The 22,584-nt window shown below is 56.5% G+C and overlaps 1 protein-coding gene across 3 annotated transcripts in view; it reads right to left on the reverse strand.

Annotated features, from left to right (window-relative positions):
• GRHL3 (grainyhead like transcription factor 3) overlaps nucleotides 1-18,255 on the reverse strand; it is a 31,123-nt gene extending 12,868 nt beyond the window's left edge. Inside the window, exons 1-9 of one of the 3 annotated variants that reach the window (XM_017346465.4) lie at nucleotides 17,840-18,255; nucleotides 17,130-17,442; nucleotides 5,628-5,814; nucleotides 3,513-3,574; nucleotides 1,650-1,995; nucleotides 1,325-1,398; nucleotides 719-872; nucleotides 347-458; nucleotides 52-146 (exon numbers count right to left, since the gene is read on the reverse strand). In XM_017346465.4, the coding sequence (XP_017201954.1) occupies nucleotides 52-146; nucleotides 347-458; nucleotides 719-872; nucleotides 1,325-1,398; nucleotides 1,650-1,995; nucleotides 3,513-3,574; nucleotides 5,628-5,814; nucleotides 17,130-17,146 (1,047 nt within the window). In that variant the 5' untranslated portion in view covers nucleotides 17,147-17,442; nucleotides 17,840-18,255. Of the gene's footprint in view, nucleotides 1-51; nucleotides 147-346; nucleotides 459-718; nucleotides 873-1,324; nucleotides 1,399-1,649; nucleotides 1,996-3,512; nucleotides 3,575-5,627; nucleotides 5,815-14,145; nucleotides 14,300-17,129; nucleotides 17,443-17,839 lie in introns of those variants that run through there. The other 2 variants (XM_070077009.2, XM_070077010.2) reach the window with 2 other exon arrangements.
• Nucleotides 18,256-22,584: the final 4,329 nt, after the last annotated feature.

Below are 22,584 nucleotides of genomic sequence, written 5' to 3' on the forward strand. Positions count from 1 at the left end.
GGGCAAACCTTCTCCCAGGCGGAGACCCCCTTGCGTCCCCCCGGCACTGACCTTGGCCTCCTCGTACACGTTCCACACAAATGACAGCGCGTTATAGGCCACCTCCTCGATGTGCTGCACCGTGTTGCAGTTTTCTTTGCAGTCAGCTGAAAGTACCAGAGACGAGGGGAGTCAGCCGGGGAGGGGTTCAGTGTCAGTGTCAGGGGCAGGGGCCGGCATCCCCGTCCCCCCGCCCCCCAGGAGCTCAGAGAGGACAGCTCCAGCCCGGGCGCAGATCCCCAACCTGGAGCCGGAGGCCTCTGGGCTTGGGAGGGAGCGAGGGCCGAGGGCAGGGACGGGCGCTCACCCACGTCGATGACCCGCTGCTTGGCAGTGGGCTGCCGGGAATGCCAGTGCTTCCAGAACCGCAGCTGCTCCACTGGCACCTTCTCGTTGTCAAAGACGACCATCACCACGCTCTGCAAGCACGGGTCACTGTCACCCCACCTCAGGGGGCCAGGCCGTCCCCATTCCTTCCCTGCCCTTCGCCTCAGTTTCCCCCACCCCATCTCAAACAGCCCCTCCCTGGGGTTGCTCGTGGGTCCAATCAGCAGGTGTCTTGCCTGCTCCTGCCTTCCTACAATGCCCCAGGAGATGCCTTCCCACAATGCCCCAGGGCCATGTCTTCCCACAATGCCCCAGGGTCATGCCTTCCCACAATGCCCCAGGGCCAACGCACCTTGACTTTGTTGGAAGACAAGGCCAGGCCTTTGCCGCCAGCCGGGGTGCGCAGGGTGACCGGGTAGAACTGGCCCTTGTTGAGGTAGGCCATGGGTGACTCGCCTGACTTGATGTGGATGGCTTTGGGGGAGCCCAGGGTGTACTCGAAGTCACTGCAGGGAGGCGGGAGGGAATGATGGGGCAGGGAGCCTGGGCATCTGCCATGGCCCTGCCGTGTGGCCGGGTGAGCTGCCCGACTTCCATGGGGCTGGGTGAGCCGCCCGACTTCCCAGGGCCCAGTGCCCCATGCTGGGGGTTCTGTTAATGGTTTTGCGAGCCACAGTCTTGTGGGCAAGGAGGGTCCAGTGAAAAGTGGACACCGCTGTGGGGTGACAAAGCCATGGCAGAGACTGAGGGCCTGGAACAGGAAGCCGGGCTCTGAGCGCCGTCACGGCCGGGTGAGCAATCTCTGTTTTACCTTCATTCGTGGGTTGTGCTGCCACGCTCTGTAGACAGCACAACTGTGTGTGTGTGTGTGTGTGTGTGTGCACGCGCATGGGGGGTGCTCTGTCTGCAGACCCCTGCCCGCTGCCAGCTGACCAAGAGCCCAGAGGAGCCAAGTTACCTCTTGAGGCCAGGATAGTCCTCGGGACATGATGGTTCCGGGGATGTTTTCAGGATATCTGGGAAGAGCAGTGACTGCAGAGAAACAAAATCCCCAAGGAGTAAGTGACCACAATTCAGGCCACAGAGGCCTCAGCCCAGGGCTGTGCATACAGGTGTGTAGGTTGGGCAGTACACAATTCAGGCAACTGTACATGGCAGCCCTGACCCAGCCCTAGCACTCTCTACCAGATTCCAAAGCTCTGACTTTCTCACTAGCTTCTATACTTCTGGACATGCATGTATCTATCTGGGGATGCCGGGAGGGGTACAAGACGGGGTCTCACCTCCTGCGGGTCATCTTTGAAGGTGCTATCTGGCTGCCAGCGCTGCGTGGGTGGCACCCCGTGAATGCTCTCAAACAAGGAGCTGAGGGAGCCGTTATCATACATGTCGCTGGTGGGCAGCAGGTAGCTGTCCACAGAGCCCGCCTCCAGCTTGCTGGGGCCCGGGGGCAGGGGCGCGGCCTTGCCCGGGCTGGGCACAGCCCCCTCCAGGCTCATCAGGTTATTTTTCTTGAGCAGATCCTGGTGCTCCGGGGTCCCGGACACGTTCTCTGTCAGGAACTTCATGAGGTGGGTGGGGCTCTCGAGGGGCGCGAGGTCCGTCTCATACTCCATGCCGTGGTAGTACCTGGGGGCAGAGGGGAGGCGCTGAGCTAGCACTGGGCTGGGGGGTGACCGTCACGCCACCACGCTGACCTGCCCTGAGCCAACCTAACGGTCAGGCCCCCACCCCCACAGCGGCTGGCCAACGTGTCCAGGGACGCCCAGGAGGAGGGTGGCAGGAGGGACACTGAGGCAGAGAGGGCCAAGCCCCTGCCTGCAGCCCCGGCATCCAAGCCAGGGTGCCCGGCAGCACCCCGGCTGCTCCACTTCCCATCCAGCTCCCTGCTAATGCACCTGGGAAAGCAGCAGAGGATGCCCAGGGACGTGGATCCCTGCCCCCAGCATGGGAGATCTGGATGGAGTTCCAGGCTCCTGGTTTTGGCCTGGCCCAGCCCTGGCTGTTGTGGTCATTTGGCGAGTGAGCTAGTGGCTGGGAGATCTCTTGCTCTCTGTCTGTCTGTCTGTCTCTCCCTCTCTCTCTCTGCCTTTCAAACAAATTTTCTAAATCTTAAAAGAGAGACAGACTGGAACCAGGCAACCTCTGTGTTACCCATTATAATGCTTACTAATTTAAAAATCTGAAGGTTTAATCATTAATCTCTTGGCCAGAGTCCAGGGTCCCCACTCCTCAACAGCTGTGCTGAGTCATGCTGTGGGCAGGGGCGTGAGGCCGTGCACGTCCACGGGCGCACTTCATGTACATTTAGAGAAAGGTCTGAAAGGGCTCGCCCCAGAGCGCGAGCGGGGTCGGAGAGATGGCAGGAGACCTTACTCTCCGCTGTTGGGTTCTACAGCGTCTCTGACTGTTTCCCCAGAAACAGGGCTTGCTTTCCCCATCGGGGGAGTTCATAGCATTTTCAATCCTCGGCTTTGAGATGGGCGCTTGTGCGGCAAGCAGGGGATGGCGGTGGCCGGAGCCAGGCACGCTGCCGCTGGCTCGGGTGAGGAGCTGCGACGCCCGCCTTGGCGTCGTGGCTTTTCCAGAAGGCCAGCAGACAGGCCCGGGGTCATTTTCAAGGGGACAGCTGATTGATTGTCAGGGAAGGAGAAAGAGGGCAGGTTCCTTCCAGTGCCATGAGCGTGGGTGGCCTGGGGCACCCAGGTGCCCCTCCTTGAGAGGCCGCAGGCAGGGAGGATTTTCCACTGCTAGCTTTGAGGTTTGCGTTCAGTAAGTGCCAGCCCGCGTGGCATCTGGTGTGTGTGTGTGACTGTGCATGCAAGCAAGCGTGCACCCACGCACATGCACACATGTGTGCACACACACACACACGTGTTGAAGCAGTTTTATGATGAGTTCCACATGCCCCCGGCTCTTCTGCCCTGGCCCCTTCAAAACTATTCAAAAGTCTCTTCTGCAATTGCTCTGGCACAAAGACAGCCATAGTCCAGGCTCCACTGTGTTCATTTTTTTTCTCTTCTGATTGTAAAACAAAGTATAACAGCGCCTAAGGTATTGCGAACCCCAGACCCTGCCCCGAGGCTGCCGGCTAAATGAGCCCTGTGTTACAGGGGTGGGGGCGGGAGGAGCAGGTGCGGCCTCACCTCTTGCCCTGGTCGTTGCGGCCACCGGTGCTGGAGGACAGGATCCGTTTGTCCTTGGGACCCTGAAAGGAAAGCACGGAGAGCATGGACTCAGACCTGCTGCCGGGGCCTCGCCCGCCTCCTGCAGCCCGGGCCGGGCATGGCGCCGCTCTGGGCCCAGGGAGAAAACCCACAGGCCCTTCCAGGAGCCCTGGAGCCCCAGGCTGAGCAGTGGGAGGCAGCACGCAGGGAGGGGGCGCAGGCCCGGGGTGGGGTGAGGGAGGCCGGGAGCGGGCGCCAGCCGTGCTGAGTGACCTCCCAAGGCTCACTTTTGTCATTTGACAAATGAGGGAGTAAAATCCCTACATCATGAAGATCTATTAATATAAGGCACACTCCTTGAGAGTGCTGCCTGTCTCCAGCCTTGTGACCCCGACCTCTGTTTGCTAATTTACTTCCGCACCCGCTGGGAGGAACCGGAGCTGCCGCCCCGAGTGCTGGCAGCGTGGACTCTCAGTCTGGCTTCTCGGTTTTCGCCGCCCCCAACAGAGAAGGCGGGGAAGGCGGCTGGCCTGGCGCCAGGCAGTCCGTTAGAAACGGGGAAGGCGCTGCTCAGTGCCATGGTGCCCTCAGTGCCACGGAAGTGTGGCAGGACCAGGCCCCCAGCCGCCAGCTGGGTGCAGTCTCCACACCACCAGCTACCACGCCACGTCCTCACTCCCCATGGGGCTGCTGTGGGAGACGGAGGCTAGGGCAGGTGCCGCTCCCTGAGACCCTGTGCTGCACTAAAGCCAGGACCCACGTTGCCTCCAGGGTCTGCCCCCACCATTCCAGCCCTGGGGAAGGCCTCTTGCCCAGGGAGATGGTTCTGGATCTTACAGTTCAATCGAGAACTGTAAACCCCAGGCCGTGCTTTGAGCCCCACCCTGGAATTCCGGCTGCTACCCCATCCCATGCTGAAACAGTCATTGGAATCCCTTTTCCATCAGGGTGAGCACTAGCAGGACAGGACCAGTGGGCTGGGGACGAAGGGGGAGGGGAGGCTACCAGGGTACTCCAGGGTGAGAACCCTAGGCAGAGAGAAAGAGTGAGTTAGGGGTCTTCCCCTACCCTTTGTTGGCCTCTGAATTCATGCAGGGAATTTGAGGCAGGGTGGGTAAAATACTTCTTGGCCCAGTGTGTTTGAGGGTTTATTTGTAAGTTGGCTTTAAATCTTCAAGGTGGGAGCCAGAGAGCTCATCCATCAGCTATTCATGCCCCCAAGGCCATTGCCAAGTGCAGGGTGGTCTCTTGGAGCAGTCACCCAGTAGGGATAGCCAGTTAGTTTGTTGCCTTGTGACAACTCGGATACATGGGTAGGAGCTGCCAGAGAACTGGATTGACAAAGATCATGTAGCCTCATGCATCCTCAGTGAGACTGCAGGCAGTAATCCATTAGCAATGTCTGGCACAGGCATTGGAGGGGGTTAGGGTGCTGGGTCATGTGTGCTGCATATTTATGACTGCCGACTGAAACAAGCCCCACCGATCAGATATGCAAGGGCCTAATTCTGGTTCTCGGAAGCCCCCAGTTTCCCAGTGTCAAGGCCAAGGTCCTGGAAATGATTACAGAGCTGTCAGGAAATGTTCCAGCGCTGGCAATGGTGTCAGCTGCAGAGAGCGGGCCTTGGGAAGGGCCCCAGAGGAAGAGCCGGGCTAAAGGACAGGAAGGTTCCAGGTGGGGCAGAATAGGAAAGTGGGCATGACAGGGAGCTGCCATGACCCAAGGGAGGATCAGAAAGAAGAGAGTGAATCCACTCACCCCACGTGTGTGTGCACCCGGGGGGCAGCTGGATTGGGTGCTGGGGACCCAGTGCCTGCCCTCCAGGAGCTCGGGAGGAGACAGAGCAGTGGCTATGCAAAGGGAAAGTTTCCAAGGATGCAGTCAAAGATGACGGTGGTGTGTGTTCAGGGTGCCCAGAGGGGGCTCAGAATGGGAGACCCACGAAAGCCTGGTGTACGCACGAGCAGACACCTGAGACCCAAAGCTGAGAGCGGTGTGCAGCCAGGACGGGGAAGGAGCTGGGCAGACGGAGGAACGTGAGGGCTGGGGGGAAGGGGTCACAGAGGCTGCCGAGCCGCGGGTGGCACACGCACCATGTAGTAATCGTAGAGGAAGCTCAGGGCGGCGACGCTGTCATCGTCCCCGTTGACCCGCATCATGGCCTTGGTGGCGGCCGTCAGGGGGTTTTCCAGGTACGTCTTCCAGGCCTCATCCTCACTGGTGTAGGGAAACTTCTGGAAGTTGACTGGGTCGTTCTTCAGCAGCCGCACAGACCTGAAACTGCAGCCAGGGAGGAGGGTCAAGTTCAGGCTGTCCCGGAAGGAGGCCCACGGGTGGCCGACACCCAGGGAGTCAGGGGTGCTGGCCTTGGAAACTTGAAACTTCTGCCACCATTAGGCGGCAGGGGGCAGTGGAGCTGGGTCCACGGCAAATGTCACCACAGAGAAGCTGTGGACGTGGGGCCGTAGCGCCATCCTATGGCACTGAGACTGTAGCCCCATGGAGTGGACTCAGGCAAAGGCTTCCCGGGTAGATACGTATCCGAGGGGAATTAGGACTAATTAGGAACAGGAAGCGACAGCGAGGAGCTGCAGAGAATAAAACTCAGACATTGTTTCAAGTTGGGGATGACACAGAAGCCACCGGTCACCTGCACCTGCACTCGGGGGACAGGCACGGGACAGAGGGTGCAGGGAGCGGAAGTCCTCGGGCAGAACCCGGTCTCGAGGAATGGGTTTCAGTCCAGCGTTCGCTGTACAGGGCCCCAGCAGCTGCTCACTCAGAGGCGGGCTGCACATAGTGGAACAGGAGACCCTCAGTCCTGGGCGGTTTTCCCACGGGAAATTGGGGGAGGGAGGGTCAGGGGTGGGGCCGTGAGGCAGAACAGCCATGAGGGTGAGCCAGACAGTATCTTGTTGGAGCACCAGCTGCGTCCGGGGCGCTGAGCTGAGCCAGGTGAATTAGCATCTCACTGAATTCTCACAGCTGCCTGTGAGACAGGTGCTTTTACTATTCCTGTTTTATAGCGGGGACTAGTGGGGCCGACGCTGTGGCTTAGCAGGTTGAGCCACCACCTGCAGTGCCAGCATCCCATGTGGACACTGGTTCGCATCCCAGCTGCTCCACTTCTGATCCAGCTCCCTGCTAATGGTCTGGGAAAGCAGTAGAAGACGGCCCAAGTATTTGGGCCCCTGCACCCACGTGGAGACCCAGATGAAGCTCCGGATTCCTGGCTTCGGACCAGCCCAGCTCTCCAGCAATTTGGGGAGTGAACCAGAGAGGATGGAAGGCTTCTCTCTTTCTCTCTCTGCCTCTCTCTAACTCTGCCTTTCAAATAAATAAATCTTTAAGTCAATCAATAAATAAAGCACAGATGGCAGGGCGGCATTCTTGCAGCCTGGCTCTCCAGGCCTGGGTGGCTTAGACGCCACTTCTGACGCTCGCACGGGGGAGACTGATGCGGCAGCCTGGGGCTTCCTGGGAGTCGCTGGTGAGGCACACGCTGCAGTCAGGAGCAAAGGCAGGCTCTGGCCGTGTTCAGTTTCGAGCAGAGTGTGTGAAGCTGTCCAGGCTGGAAAGAGGGAGCCCAGGGAAGAAGCGGGCACGGACTGGGCTTCTGGGGGCACAAACCCTCCCCTTCTCTGGGGTCTGAGGACTCACTCCCCTGGACCAGGGACCTGGGAGCGATGCCAGCTGCTACACCCAAGTCCATGAGTGCGCTCCACTCACTCGCTCTGCTCCCTTCAAGACATCGCGAGGTAAGCATCTTTCGCTTCGTGATTTGGATATGCCCCAGACCATCCAGCTTGGCCATGGCACGGTCAGGACTTAACCTGGGCTTGCCTGGACCGAAACCTCCTGTTCCCCATGAGCCGCCCTGCTGTGCCATGACACAGGCGAGCGGCCCTTGCTCCAGCAGAAAAATGCACTAGCACCGCATTAGTGGCGCAATTGCAGCCTGGTGCGTGGACAAGGAGGGGCCTTAGCAAATCACGCTACAGGAAGCAATGTCCCCCCCCCCCCCCGGGGCAGTGTCTCCCACCCCACTGGGCCTCCCGGGGCTCTCAGAGGGAGGGAGCGGGAGCTGTCACAGAGGGAGAAATGACAGAAACTTTCCTGTTCTGGGGATGAGGAGAGGAGTTTCTGCTGCCATAAATCAAGAGACCTCAAGGCACCTCCTAGCTGCCTCCTGGGCCTGGGGCTAGAGGAACTCGGCAAGGCCCTCACCCAGCCCTGCGCAGCCGCAGGCCAGCAGGAACCTCCAAGCCCAGGAAGCATGGGAGAGGCAGGGAAGGGCCTGATGGTGCCCCCCTCACCAGCACCGCTCCCTGGGGTCCCCAGGGCTTGGCCCTCTGCCTCCCTGCTCAGCCAGTCTCAGAAAGCACCACAATCTAGGACTCTGAGGAGTACTGCTTGGACCTGGGCCTGGTCCATCAGCGCTTGTACCCGGGAGCCACTGCTGTACTCCAGGGCTGCCTGGGGCTGGTCAGTGAGGGGTCCCGTCCTGGCATAGGCACGGCCACGCGGCAAGTCGGGGCTGACTCTGGTGGGGTGAAAGTCCGCTTCGAAGAGTCACCAGTCATCTTTTCCTTTGTAAAAATAAGTTGTAGGGGCAGGTGTTTGACCTAGCATTAGGACAGCTGCAGCCCACGTATGTGTGTGTGCCTACACTGGAGTCCTGGCTCACACGCCCCATTCCAGCTTCCGGCCAGTGCGGCCCCTGGGAGGCAATGTTCCCAGCGCAGTACTTCCAGGGGTAACATCCAGGTTAGCATCTCAAGTAACTGGGTTCCTGCCATCTACATGGGAAACCTGGCTTTGGCCTAGCCTGGACCACTGTGGGTATTTGAGGAGTAAACAGAAGACAGGACTCTCTCTCTCTCTCTCCAATAAATTAATAATAATTTAAACATTATAGTTCTATAAATTCTAGAAGACAACAATAAAGCTGCTAGAAACAAAAGAATAGACCAGGTTTTCTGTTTGCTTGGGAGGCTTTCCTGGCCTACACCAGTCTCCACTCCACCCTACTGGAAGCCCGAAGTATGATTCCTTGATAAACAGAAGCTACCATACCCTAAGCATTTCCCATAGGCAGACATGATGTCAACTATTTTAATGTGTCAGGTGTCATCTACTTCACATGATAGCCCTGAGAAATAGGCATTATTATCCCCCTTTTCAGAGGAGAGACTGGGACTCAGACAGGCAACATGCCCCGCCTACTCAGGCTCAGGCAGCCAGTGTGTGACAGAGGCGCAACTTGAACTGGGACCTCTTGGACTCCCCAGATGCAGCTCTTAACCCCAGCGCTAGTCCTCAATCTAGATGCCCTTCCGGTTCTGGAAATTTCCACCCTCTGGAATACATTGAGCCAATTCTCTGCTGCAAGGCAGAAAGGAATTTCCCACCCACACAAGGCAGGAGGGACGGAGCAGGAAGGCAAGATGGTGACAACCGCCAGTCCTGGCCCAGGCGCTGGGAGTCCTCTGCTCATTGTCTCTGTGTACGTGCACGTCTCCCGTCAACCTCATGTTCTAGACTAGTCATTTGGCTTCCAGAAAGTCTTGACCATGGGTAGAGCTTGCACTGACCCGTGTGTTAAATCTGAAATCCAAGAACTTTTGATTTCTGCCCTCTTAAACATTTGGGGAGCCGCTGTGTGAGAAGGAGAAAAAAATTTATATATATATATATAATATAGTTTTGTTTCAGGATTTGATATAGGATGAATATGAAAAGGGTTCTAAGAAAAAGCCCTATTCATAGGTGACAGACCCAGAACAAAGTGGGAGCCAGGAGATGCCGGTCCTATGAGGTCACTTTCCCTAAGGCCTACGCAAACTCCGCTGGTGTCCAAGGTAGAACTCCTGAGATATCACCAGGGGGAGGGGGAGGGGGAGGGGGAGGGGAGGAGAGGAGATGCCTTGGCCCTGGGCAGCCCTTTGACCTCAGATCTCCGAGGGCACAAGCACAATACAGCAGAACCCGCAGCACCATGGGAGGAAGCGGCACCGGGTCACAGCCCGTGGCTTTGGAAACTGTGGGTTGGGTGAGGCACCGGAGCCCTTTGGAGCCGATTCGCTCACCTGTTAGGTGGGTCTATGGCGTGTCTGCTGTTGGGCAGTTCTCGGCACAGGAAAACCAGCCAACAGCGTGGCAGATAAGACTCCGCTCCCATGGAACTGACGGTCTAATTGGGGCAGACCGACCGTAAACAAGCAGGGAGGTGATCTAATTTTAGTTAGTGATAAGTGCTGTGAAGAAAATTAGATCATAGTAATGTAATAGTCACCAGGGGTGGCGACTTGAAAGCAGGGCTAATCTCACAGCTTGTTAGGAGAATGAAGGGCATTCCAGTAAGAAATGCGCTCCGTCTAAAGCCTGCCAGAGAATACTCAGTAACAGCCGCCATTGCCATCGGAACCCCGGAACCCCTAAATGCGAGGAGCGGTTCTTCAGTCATCGGCCCTGCTAAGCCGCCGTCTGCGGACCAAGTCCTGCGTCACCGACAGACAGAGTAATAACCCCTTGCTTTTGACTTTCATATCCATTATCTCTCGGAGCCTCCCAAAATATGGGAATATGTTATTATTCCTACTTTACAGACCAGGAAATAGACACCAGAGACGTCCAAGGACCTGTCCTGGGGCACTGGCTGGGGAGCTACAGAGCCAGGCTTCCTGGGATCTGGACAGGAACCGCAAAGACTAGTCATTTTCCCACCGAATCGCTAGCTTTCAAGCAGGGATGTAGGAGAAAGGGAACACACCAACAAACCGGCGGCGTCCATCCATCATGTGAACAAATATTTATTAAGTGACTACAATGTGCCAGACCCTGTCCCATAAGACCAGGACAAGGCAGTCCCTGCCGTCACAGAGGATATATTTAGTAGCAGCAAGACAGACGTGACTACAAAAACAAACAGCTCATTATCAGATAGGTGAAGAAAGCTATGATGGAAAAGCAGCCAGAGGACCTGTGACCTGCGTGAACCCTGGGGAGTGATGGATGTTGGGCGAGATGAGGGGTGGAGGGGGAGAGATGGGGGGGTCGGGCCTTGGGCCTTCCAGATGAGGGGCAGGGTGGGACCAAAGGCAGAAGCCTGGGCCGGGACAGCACCTGCAGCTTGGCCATCTACTGTGCAGCAGCTGTGAGCCAGGTGTTTTACATATGTTGATTTGTTTCAAGGAAGGCCAGCTCACTGGGGAGGAAACTCAAGTCCAGAGTTTGACAATCCTTCACATTTGCATAGCGTGCTGTGTTTTCCAATGCACTCTCAAGTATCTGTCATACCTCCGATCCTGCAACGCCCGTGTAAGGCAGAGAAGGAAGTATGTTTGTCCCAATGGGATGGCAGCAAGAACTGAGCCATGGTGAGGGCCACTGGCTTGCCTAAGGCCACCTGGCTGGTACCCTGGTGGCATCAGACCTAGAGCTACCAGCACTGAGAGTGCTTCACAAAGCCGCCTCTCCATCTGGCGGTTCCACTTAGAGTGAGCCAGAAATAAGATCGAGAGAGAGGAGCCTGGGAGTGGGAGTGTGCGTGGGGGAGAGCTACCTGCGAGGTCTCTCCCTTGCTGAGGCCTCCTGTCCCTAGCCTGTGCGGAAGTGCAAACTGTGGGTGGGTGGGCTCTTTCCCCAGCATGGAAGGGGTGTGGTACCAGCTGCTCCATGCCCTGCCAGCCTCTTAGCTTCCTGACTCCCACATGCCTCGTTCTGGGCACGAGAATGGAGAAGGCCCAGGCAAGGAAAGAGACGTGTACCCAACACATCCCTCTGACGTGAAATGCCCTCTGCTTTCGGGCTGAACCACTTCAAACTCTCAATGAGGCCAAGCAGATGCGGTCTCGGCCAGTGGTTGAAGCCTTTTGTAGGATTTCCTTCTGTTGGGATCTTTGAAATTTAGGGTGCATAACAGACCTTAGAGTGGTGTTGTAGCACAGTGGGGTGAAGCCACCCCTTGCCATGCAGGCATCCCATATTAGAGCACCAGTTTGAGTCCTGCCTGCTCTGCTTCCGATCCAGCTCCCTGCTAACGCACCTAGGAAAGCGGTGGAAGATGGCCAAGTACTTGGGCCCCTGTACCCATATGGGAGACCCGGATGGAGTTCCTGGCCCAGCCCTGGCTGTTGTGGCCATCTGAGAGGTGAACCAGTAGATAGAAGCTCGCTCTCGCTCTCGCTCTCTCTCTCTCTCTCGGCCCAGAAACGCAGCCTACAGCGAGACTGAGACTCAAGCTTCCTCCCTCCCCTCCGCTGCTGGTTCAGCTGCCAGCCTATGTCACAGGCACCTTCAGGACTCACAGATGGGCGTAAGGACTCTTGTTCATCTTGCAGAAAGTGGAAGCAAACCCACCCCCAAAGGGTGTAGCCTCGAGCCCCACCAAGGGAGGTGCTTGGCACAGGACAGACCCAGCCAGCTGGGTCCCGGGAGGAAGAGTTCCGGCAGGCACTTGAGCTGGGTGTTGCCACCCAGTCAGTGACTTGCCAAGCCCTGCTGGGAGCCACCCTGCCTCATCAGCAGTGATCAATCACGCTCGCTAGTCATCCCCAGCGAGGCCCTGCCACTGCTCACGGAGGAATCATTTCTCAGGCCCACATAAGGTGTTCCCGGTATGACAGGGCCGCCCCAGGTTCCTGCACCTGCAGTGGCCCATCAGGTTGTGAAACGTGCTTTGTCCCCAGGGCAAGGGGCTCATCAGGGGGCCTATATGGGGGAAATGGGGGAGGCCACGGTGGTGCTCAGTAGTGACTTTGATTTGAATGGGGCCACATGAACCTCCAGCTCCAGCTCTGCAATCTGACATCTCCTGCCTTGGGTTTTGTTTTTCATAACTGTAAACTGTGGGAAGACGAGAGTACTAACCTCACGGGATCACCACGATGGCTCCTCTTCACCGAGAGATTACCAAGTGCCGGGTCCTGGCTAAGCAGCTTCTTATTTAATCTTTACAACAACTTTGGGAAGTTTCTTGTTGGAAGAATGCAATGAGAAAACGCAGGTGGCAAAGTGGTTGGCACAGTGCCAGCCCGTCATAACGTGAACCATCTTTATAGCTAGTAAGACTCACGCTGGGGGCTAAACCCCAGCCGCTGCCCGATTCATAGACTCAGTTTCTCCCACCTGTAAAATGGGACATCTCCTGCAGAGCAGCCCGGAGAGGCCCAGCTAAGCAGCGCAAGCACACGGCCCGCTCCATCGTGGTGGGCAAGCGGAGGGCGGCCGGGCGCGGGCACAGCACTTCCCTTGCACGGGAATTAATGACGTGCCGTTTCAATTACAGCAGAAACTCGCCCTCTCCCCTCAGAAAGGTTCTCCCCTGGATGCGAATTTTTCTTTCATGCTGTATTTTCCTTCTCTCTTTCTTGTCCAATTTTCTGGGTTCCCCTCCCCCCTCTATTGTACACCTGAGCTGGGAGAGAAGTGAAATCCACATCCAGACACATCCCTTCATTCATTCACTTAGTGATTCATTCCACAGGCCTTCACTGAGGGCTACCCTGAACAGGCTGTGCGCTGAGCGCTGGGGACGCAAGGGTGGGGACGCAAGGGTGCGTCCCCCGGTGTTGGAGCCCAAAGAAACACCCAGTACCACCAAGATCTCCCTTCAGACTTCCAGGCGCTCTCACCTCTTTGGGAGAGGGAGGCGGCGAGGCGGGGCGGCTCGCTGCATTGTACAGACGGAAAGCTGTGTGCTCCAGAGAGGGGCTGAGAGGGACGACGAGAGAAGGGAAAGGGAAGAAATCAGTTCCCGCAGCCCGGCCCTGGGCCTCGGCACTCTCACACGGGCCCCGTGAGCTGGGTGCTTTTGTCACTCTTCTCCATAAGCAGGGACTGACACAGACTCACCCAATTCACCGGTGGCAGAGCTGGGATTTAAACACAGCGGTGACCCTGGAGCAGGGCTCCCGGCCACTGACTCAGCAGCCACAGGCAGCTCCACAGCGGATCTGGGATCCGGGATCTGGGATCTGGGAGCCTCCAGCCTCCCAGCCCTCCGCCGGGTCTCCCAGGCCAATGGCTCTTAAACTTGAACCCCCATCAGAATCTCCTGGAGGGCTGGTGGAAACGCATCCCGCTGCCCCCACCCTGCCCACGCCACCTGATGCAGGCAGGGGGTAGGGGTAGTGGTGAGGAGGAGGAGGATGCTGGTCCCAGGACCACACTTTGAGAACATGGGTCTAGTCCAACCAGTAATTCTTTTAAAAATAAGACTCTCCACCCCTCTCCCCACTTTGAAAGTAACACAGTTTTGTAAAATACTACAAGTGTATAAATAAATGCGAAGCCGCCCCCAACAGGAAGGAGAATAGGATGAAGCCGCATCATCGCTCACAGGCGATCGCGGCTAACAGTTCGCCATCACTTCCGCTTTCAGCCTCTAAGCACCCAGGAAGCAACCTGCGGCTCATTGCTGTGCCCCCAGGAGCCCCCAGGTCTTCTGCGAGATCTGAGCCAGGCCTCACTCCCTTCACGCTCCCGTCCCCCTCCCACGCCGGGATGCTGGGATGTCTTGACCAACCACTGGACAGCGTCTCGGTAAGTGCCGAACGACATCGCTGTTTCAGCCCTGAGCCCTCGCTCCCTCCTGCTGCTCCGACCCACCTGGCTCTGGCCACAGGGCCACACCGCTGAGCCTGATGAGCCAGAGCCTGCCTGGGGCTCGGGCACCTGCAGGGAGGCTGGAGCCTGGTGCCGTTGTCTCTCATCCTCTCTGGGCCCAGGCTGGCTGTTTTACAGCCCGAGCTTAATGAGGGCTTTTAACTTTTCATTCACCAGCAGCGTAACTCCGACTTTTAATAACACACCTTGTGCACGACAAAAATTTGCTCCTGGCAATCATGGTTTCGACCACAAAACCACAGCGGGGAGGCGTTCCTGGTTAACTCCTTCGGCGCTCCAGGCAGTCTGGAGCCCGGCTCTCCCCAGATCAGATCAGATAGCCAGCCCGCCTGGGTCACAGGGATGGTCCCCGCCCCTCCCCAGCCACCGCCCACCCCCACCCGCGGCTCTTCGGGGCTGGGGAAGTGGGGTGGGGGAGAAGATTCCAGACGGCAGCAGGTGGGGACCCGGGCTGCGGGCGCGCCGTGCACAGTGAGGCCGTGGGAAGGATCCCGCTGGGCCGCCGCCTCTCGCTGGACCTACTACGGGACAAGCCCCTTCACAGTGGGCTAACTTGCTTCCTGGGCTAGGCACACGGAAGGTCCTGGGGGCACTCCGAAAAGCGCCAGGGGGTCACCCCCCAGACCCTGGTCTAGAGACACCCAGCAGCCCCTGAGACCTAGACCCGCTCTGCCCGGGGCGCCAGCTCCCAGGAAGACCCCCCAGCAGCAGGCAGTGCGCAGGCGCCGCAGGCCGCACGCCTCGCGGGTGTTTTCTCGCGAGACCCTGAGGAGCCGCCCCAGGAGCCCTTGCGGCTGGCCTGGCCTGAGGCTGTGGGCTCTGGCTCTGAGGCGCCCTGTGCGGCTTGTGAGGCCTGGGGGGTGGCGGCGTTGGGCCGACCACATGAAAGGCCCGGGCGCTGGCCACCCACCAGCTGCCTCAAGCTGGTTTCTGACGGCTGCAGTCCTGGCCTTCAAAGCGCCGCCTCCCGAGGCCTCGTCCTCAGGCTGGTGTCCAGGGAGCGCCTCTGCCGGCCCCCCGGGGGGTGTTCACGGGGCAGGGACCTCAGAGCGTTCCCTGCCGGGTAGGAACTTAGAGGCCTCGTTCCCGGCGGAGGATCCCGCCGTTGGTAAGTGGCATCCAAGCCTGACTCTTCCCGCTGCACCAAGACCTGACAAAGGCCGCTCGTTCGCTCAGGACCAAGGGGGCGCCCTGGATGGCCACCTGCCCTATTCTGAGAAAGGGGCGCTGCGCCCCCAGGCTCTGCCATTGTCCCCTCCCGGGGTAGCTGCAGAGTTTGCAAGCTTCCCCACCCCACTCCAAATGCCACAGCCCGAGCAGCCTCAGCTGCCCTGGGGTCCGACTTCAGACCCGATCCTTACGGAAGAGAGCAGCAGCAAAGCCTTCTGGGCCAGTGGCCTGGCTGCGGGACACATCCCCTGCAGAGCAACAGTGAGGAGACTGGAGCTTTCTCAGAGCCAAGCGAGGCGGACACACAGCTCAGGATCGTTTACGCGTGTGCAGTGTGTGAAAGAACAAGCAAGTGCTGCTGGCCTGAGCGGTGGCTTCCGGACGAAGCGGCAGCGGTCACTGGCTTGTCTCCTCCAGGCCGTAAAGCAGCCACTGTTTGAAAGCTGTTGAATCCCCTGGCAGCACCGTGAGCTGGGCACCACTGCTGGTCGCAGTGTACAGGTGAGAAAGCTGAGGCCCGGGTAAGGGGTCTGTGCGCGTGAGAAGCAGCCTGGGACTCAAACCTGCCCAGCAGCACCCGGTGTGGCGCCAGTGAGCCTCCTGCCGGCTGTGGCCCGGCTGTCAATGCACTGTCAGCCTCCAGAATTCATTCAAGAGAAGGCTGATGTCTCAACCCCAGTGACTGCAGTGTGGCCACAGCTGGCCGACTCAAGAACCCAGGAGCCGGCGAGTCTCCAGGGAGCCCGGCTACAGCCAGGGACCCACTAGCCGCTCTGCCCACGGGTCTCCAGGTTCTCCATCTGTCCGTGAGTGGCTGTAGAAAAGATTGGTCAGCCCTTGCCTCTGCCCACTGCCTCTGAGGGCGACAGGAAGAAGAGTCTGTATTTAAGAGCTCTGGCTGCTGCCAGCTTCCTGAATCCAAGCGAAAGCGGCCCACGGCCCATCCCAGCCCCCCTTCTCCATGCTGAAGGTCTGCAGCAGCCAGTTGGGATTTTAAATCTCAGATGTGGGCAGGAAGGCACCTGTCTCCTGCTGGGCAACAGAGGTGACCTCACTGAAAACCACTTCTCAGCCGCCCCCCCCCCCTTTAGAACTGCCTCTGAATAAAATCACACACACTTTATTGAACGCATCTTCAATCCTTGGCTCTGTGGTAAGCCCTTTTACAGCCTGTATCATGCTGGACTCTCTCAAGAAGTCTACAGTGTTCTTGTACCCATTTTCCAGATGAGGACAATGAAGATCAGATAAGGTGCATGAGATCACACAGCTTGAAGGAGGGCCTGGATTTGAACCCAGGTCAGGTCCACTACTGAGAGCGCACATGTTTAGCCACCACACTGCAACCTTCCCACTTGGGAGTGGTCCAGCCCAACAAACAAGTCCTCCAGAAAAAGCCAGCCCTCTGCCTAGGACAATCTTAGAACCACCTCAGAGAAGTTCCTTTTGGCAAGAAGATAGCAGGCCTCCACGGGGCTGGGATCGTCTCTGATTTCCAAGGCCCCTTCAGAGTATCAAAGAGCGGTGCCAAGAGCCTTCACAGTTTCAGTGCTGTGTTTCCCTGCCTGGCTCGAAACTGCTCAGCAGAGAGAGAAAAACTATTTTCCCAGGGAAACGCTCCGCTCTCGCCTGAGACAGGGGCTTGCCTCGACACGCCGGAGCAGGACCGGCAGCCCATTCATTTACCCGTACAAATTGCCCTGTGAGTCCTGGCGCCAGCCTCCCTGCTCTCCCCTCCTGGAAACCCCATGCAGCCTCCCAGCTCAGAGCGCAGGTGTCCACGGGTGTTTACTCACTCAAGTTCATTCGACATCTTCCTGCTCCCGGGCTCCCGCGACTGCTCGCCGCCGAGGCTCTGCTCACTGCTTGTCTCTAATTCCGGCCTCCCGCGGACATTCCCTGCACTGGGAAGTGTTTGATTTATGTTGAGGTTTGGATGTCGGGATTTTGCTGACAGGTAGGTTCCGCGCAGCCCTGGCGCTGATTGGCTGTAAGTACAGGTGCCGGCGACTGCAAGGATACCTCAACAGGTGCAGCTGTTAACTCTTGGCCCGCCGAGTAGGGGCGGAGTCACGGGGGGCCGGCTGGGTGGAGCCAGCCAATTCCTTCCTTGGTGAGGGGGTGGGGGGTGGAGATGAGGGAGGAGGGAGAAAGAAAAAAAATGTTGGAGAGAAGCAAGGTAACTAGAGGAAAAATACAGAGACAAACAGATACTTGGCTTAAAGGAAAGCTCAACTCGTGCTTCTAGAACACCCCGACTCCTCTGTCCCCTTCTTCACAGCTGGGGGATTCTCCAGGGAGAGAGCAGGTCCCTAGGTGGGTTCCCATGGTTCCTTTTCTTTTAGAGCTCTCCTCTCATGGGAGTGATTATTTATGGATAATCTTGTACAGTTTTTCAAATAATTTCACTGTGGTGGATTTATTATCACCACAACCCCTTTTCTCCCCAGCATACACAATTTTCAGGAGCAGGAGTAAATAGAGGCTAGAGAAGAAAGTGACTTGCCCAAGGGCCCAGGCTGCTGGGAGTTGGAAGCCCGATGCCAATGCCGATGCTGGTCTTCAAGGCTGGCTGCCTCTTGAGCTGAAGCCAGTGGCCTTTATTTATTTGAAAGTCAGGGTTACAGAGTGCGGTGGAGAGAGGGAGAGAGTGAGAGCTTCCGTCTGCTGGTTCACTCCCCAGATGGCCACAGCAACAGGGGCTGGGCTGTTCCAGCTGGGAGCCTGGAACTCCATCCAGGTCTCCCATGTGGGTGGCAGGGAGGGGCTCAAGGACTTAGGCCATCTTTCACTGGCTTCCAGGTGCATTAGCAAGGAGCTGGATCTGAAGTGGAACAGCCAGGACTCGAACTGGCACTCGATGGCATGCTGTTATTGCAGGCAGCGGCTTAACTGCAAAGCCAGCACCATCACTGAACACCTGTTGTGTGCCAAGCCTTATTCTGGGTTCTGGGGAAATAGACCAAAAAACCCCCAGGGTTACTGCTATGGAGTTGACAATCTGGGGCTGTGAGCATTGGTGACGGGGTGGGAAATGAGGTGGGGGCAGCCTTTTATTTGGTGTACGGATCTGAACGGGATGTGGGCAGACCACATACCTCTGGCCAGCGTGGCAAGGATGGAAAAGTTGAAGTGAGCTTCCTCTGAAGCCTCAGCTGTTTCTTAAAACTCTGAGTGCTTCGTTCTGCATTGGGATCTTGGGAGAAAGCAGATGCCGTTAGTCAAAATAATTGTGGAATAACTGCTGGGGGCCGTTTTCTGTAAAGAACTAAGTAGGTAAACCCAGAGTATCCACACGCACAAACAGGGAAATGGGAGGTTTTTAAAGAGCTCCTTCCAGGATTAATTTGAAATTAAATCTAAGCCAAAGATCTTGCTTTCCATTTTCCCTCTCTGTTCACCCCCCTCCCCCGCCCCAGCAAATTATCTCTCTGCCTTGTCTTCCTGGGAATCTCATTGTGGGCCCACTCTTTTCTCAGGGAATGGCGAGTGAGGTTTCCAGGGGTAAAGTCAGAATTCAGAGTAGCCCTCTCAGGGTAAGGGTGGGCCTGTGGAGAAGGGGCGTTGGGTCTGAGAACTGTTAGACGTGCTTTCTCACTGGAGGCTCTGCTGAGGGCCACTCTGAGACTGACATCTCCTTTCAGAAATACAGCAAATAATAATTGCGAATAAGGCCAGCTGCTCAGAGCAGTCCTTCCCCGCGGCTGAAGTGGACACGGCCACTCAGACCGCTTGATTCGTGATCTCTGCAGAGGCCTTTTGATTTTTAACATTTTCCTAATTACTGATTTACTGTCGGCCTTGTTCACCGTTGAATCGGCAGTGCCTACTAAGTGTCTAGCAGCCCTCAGTGCTGGGCGTGCGTACGTGTCAGGCATTGCGTGAAGCTTTTACATGCATTCTTGTCTTTAATCCTGCCAACAACCCTATGAGATAGGCGATGGGTTATCCCAATTTTACAGATGAGGAAACTGAGGTACGAGGTGATGAAAATGCTCAGGCTGCGGAGCCAGGTGTTGGAAGGGAGCTGGGGCTGACATCTAACACGAGAGCAGGGCCTGGCGCCAGCCACTCCTCGGAGGTCCTGGTGGCCGTTCGCTGCCACTTGCAGAGCTTGCTGGAGTCGGAAGGATGGCGCGCTTCTCTGTAGGTGCTGCCTGCCCACCTCACGGAAGGCTGCAGTTTCTGTCAGCCGTGTTGCAATGCGAGGGTGAAGGGCTGCGGGGTGACTCATGCTGTGCGCTCGGGGAGGCTGGGATCCCAGCTGGCGTGTCCGTGCTCGCTGGGCTCTTTTCAATGGGTCCTCTCCCTCTATCTCTGGGTGCTGCCTCCTTAATCACCCGCACCCATCTTCAGAGAGATTAGCAGAGGCCCAAATCGTAGGGCAGAGGCTTCTGTGTCTCCACACAGAAGATGCCCTGATGGGATGCAGGGGCCGGTAGCCTGCCGCAGGTGGGCAGACGCTGTGAGCCAGTTGTAAGAACACAGACCCCTCCAATAGGAGTTAAACATGGGGGCTTCAAAAAGTACGTGGAAAATGGAATTAAGAGAGAGGTTTATTTTGATGCCCCAGAGTTTTGAAATCCATGCCTTTGTGTGTGTGTGTGTGTGTGTGTGTGTGTTTGCATAAAACAGATCTTCCGTGCTTTCTGAAGTCCCCCATACCTCCCAGTTCAGAGGCACTGCTGTTCCCCGCCTCTGCCCCAGCAACTCGGGGAAGCCAAGGTCTTAAATGCTGCTCCCCACGCCTTGCTCCTGCCCTCCCCTGGCGGTGTGCAGCGGCATGGCCCAGGGCTAGGCGAGGCTGTGCTTCTCCCCTTCTTGGACAGCCCTGTTCTTGCTTTCTCTGTTGAGGAGATTAAAAATAGAGAGCAGCCAATCACATGTAACGTAATAATTAAATCCACACTAACAGCAGTAGGTAATGATGGCTGTTATGTGTTTTGTGTTTATATTTTGCAAACACTGCTGAAGAGTTACCTATGTAATGTAGTCGTATTGCTCTGAGACTGACAGACCTTTCAAATCCCAGCCCCTTACAGCTGTGTGATGTCGGATAAATGACTTACACTCTTTGACCCTCAATTTCCTTACCTGTAAAATGGATCTCAAAATAGTAACCCCCAGTAGGGTAATTGTGAGGATTAAATGAGATAATGTATGTGAAGTTCATTGTGTAGTGCCTGGCACCTGGCACTCAGTGATTGTTGGGAAAGTTTTTTTCCCTCATTAAGTCCTCATTTAAGCCTAATGAGGACGACGTTCAATCTTGTGTTACAGAAGAACAAGCAGATTCTCGGGTTAAATGCTTTGTTGAAAGTCAAGAGCCTGAAGTGAGAACTGAGATTTGACCCCGTATCTTTCTGGTTCCACACTGAGGATCTGGACTAAGGCAGCGTCCCGGCTTCACGTTCTGCCTGACCTCTGGCCACCTACTCTGTGAGAAAGTCTTCTCCCCATGGAGCCTCAGCTTCCCTCTCTGTGAGACCGGAGCAGGGAATCACTGTAAGGTGGAGCTGCATGGCAAAGTCAGCTAAGTTCACTTTTCCAGGTTAGTTTTATCTCTTCCTCAGACACCGTGATCTGCCCATTGGAGGATGGCATGGCCTTCGTTGCTCCCCTCCTTTTCAGCCCTAGGACTGCCCAGGCACTGTCCCAGCAAAGTGTGACACCGCCCTGTCACCCTGGGGAAGAGTGAAGGTTAGGACCCCTAGGCCAGGGAGGCACTAAGCAAGGCCACTTGTGTGTCTGAAGCCTGCCGCTCCTGTGAGGTGCCGTGTGAGGCGTGGGATTTGCTTTCCTAAGCATGACAACCCCGCTCACAGCCCTTTTCTGATGCCTTTAGGACTTCATGATTATCCAGAACTCTTCATGAAAATCTTCTGACTCACATAAAAATACTGAGCAGACACGTACCCAAGTATCAGTGGTATTTCTCCTTGGGTACTGAGATGACAGGACTTTAATATTTTATCTGCCTTCCTCCACAAATATACTGTATTGAGCTTGCATTGCTCTTGTAATTAGAAATTCTGAACAAAGCCCCAACTTAAATGTCATTACACCAAAATAAGTATCCATCGACTAAGTAGCCACTGTGTCTACATCCTTTGGGGCAAAGTTGGAGATAAAGAATGAAGAATAAAGAGTCCTTGCTTAGAGCTTGCCCGGGCCGTGCGGGCTGTCTGCCTTGCAGGCCGCAAGCAGTGGGCTCAGGTATCAGATCTGGTCTTAGCAATTACGGTTACTCTCACTGGGTGACCACTTAGTTCTGTGATACTTGCTGTAGTTGCTTGATCCCACTCCTGCCTGTAAAATGGGGTTACATAATGCGCCCCGGGCAGGCTTGACTCTTGGAATTCTGCCTCAGTTACTGAAGGATGTTAGCGCTGGAGCTGACAGCCTGAGACTTGGACAAGCGACTTCACTTCCTCTTCACCTGCTTCCTCCTCAGTGAAATAATTGATGTGAAGATTAAATGAAGTGACACAGTGTCCTGCATATGTGCCAGGCACTGTCTTAGTGCTTGATGTGCTTGTCCTCTGATTCTCTCGAGAGGCCTGTGAGCGGTCGCTGTCATTCCAGAGAGCTGATGGAACGTCTCGGGTCACAGTAGGTACCCAATAAAAGGTAGCTAGTGCTGTAGAGGAGCACCAGCTTAGAACGGGGTCCTCTCAGTCACTTCCATTTCCAGCCTTAGCACAGGACCAAGTGCACAGTGTTCAGTGCTCAGCCTTCCTTAAAAACAGCCCCTTCTATGTATATACTGTTTTCAAAGTGTTTTCCTGGGGCCAACGCTGTAACTTACTGAGTTGGGCCACTGCCTGTGGCGCTAGTGTGCCATGTGGGCGCCAGTTGGATTCTCTGCTGCTGCACTTCGGATCCAGCTCCCTGACAATCCTGGGAAAGCAATGGAAGATGGCCCAAGTGCCTGGGCCCCTGCACCCATGTGGGAGACCCAGAAGAAGCTCTTGGCTCTTGGCTTTGGCCCAGTCCAGTTCTGGCCATTGCAGCCATTTGGGGAGTGAACCAGTGGATGAAAGATCTCTCTCTCTCCCTCTCTCTCTCTCTGTTTTCCAAATAAATAAATAAAACTAGAAAAAAAAATGTTTCCCTGTGCTTTCTCTCCTCTGATCCATATAGCCACCCCAGGAGGATGGGGCACGGATACGTTATTGGCTCCATTTGCTGGATAAACGGAGCTTCGGAGCGAGCACCGCAGTGAAGCAAAGGACTTCAGATGAGAACCTT

This window comes from Oryctolagus cuniculus, chromosome 7 (genome assembly GCF_051225735.1).
Source record: "Oryctolagus cuniculus isolate XC-2025 breed Fujian yellow rabbit chromosome 7, ASM5122573v1, whole genome shotgun sequence".
Classification (NCBI taxonomy): Eukaryota; Metazoa; Chordata; class Mammalia; order Lagomorpha; family Leporidae; genus Oryctolagus; species Oryctolagus cuniculus.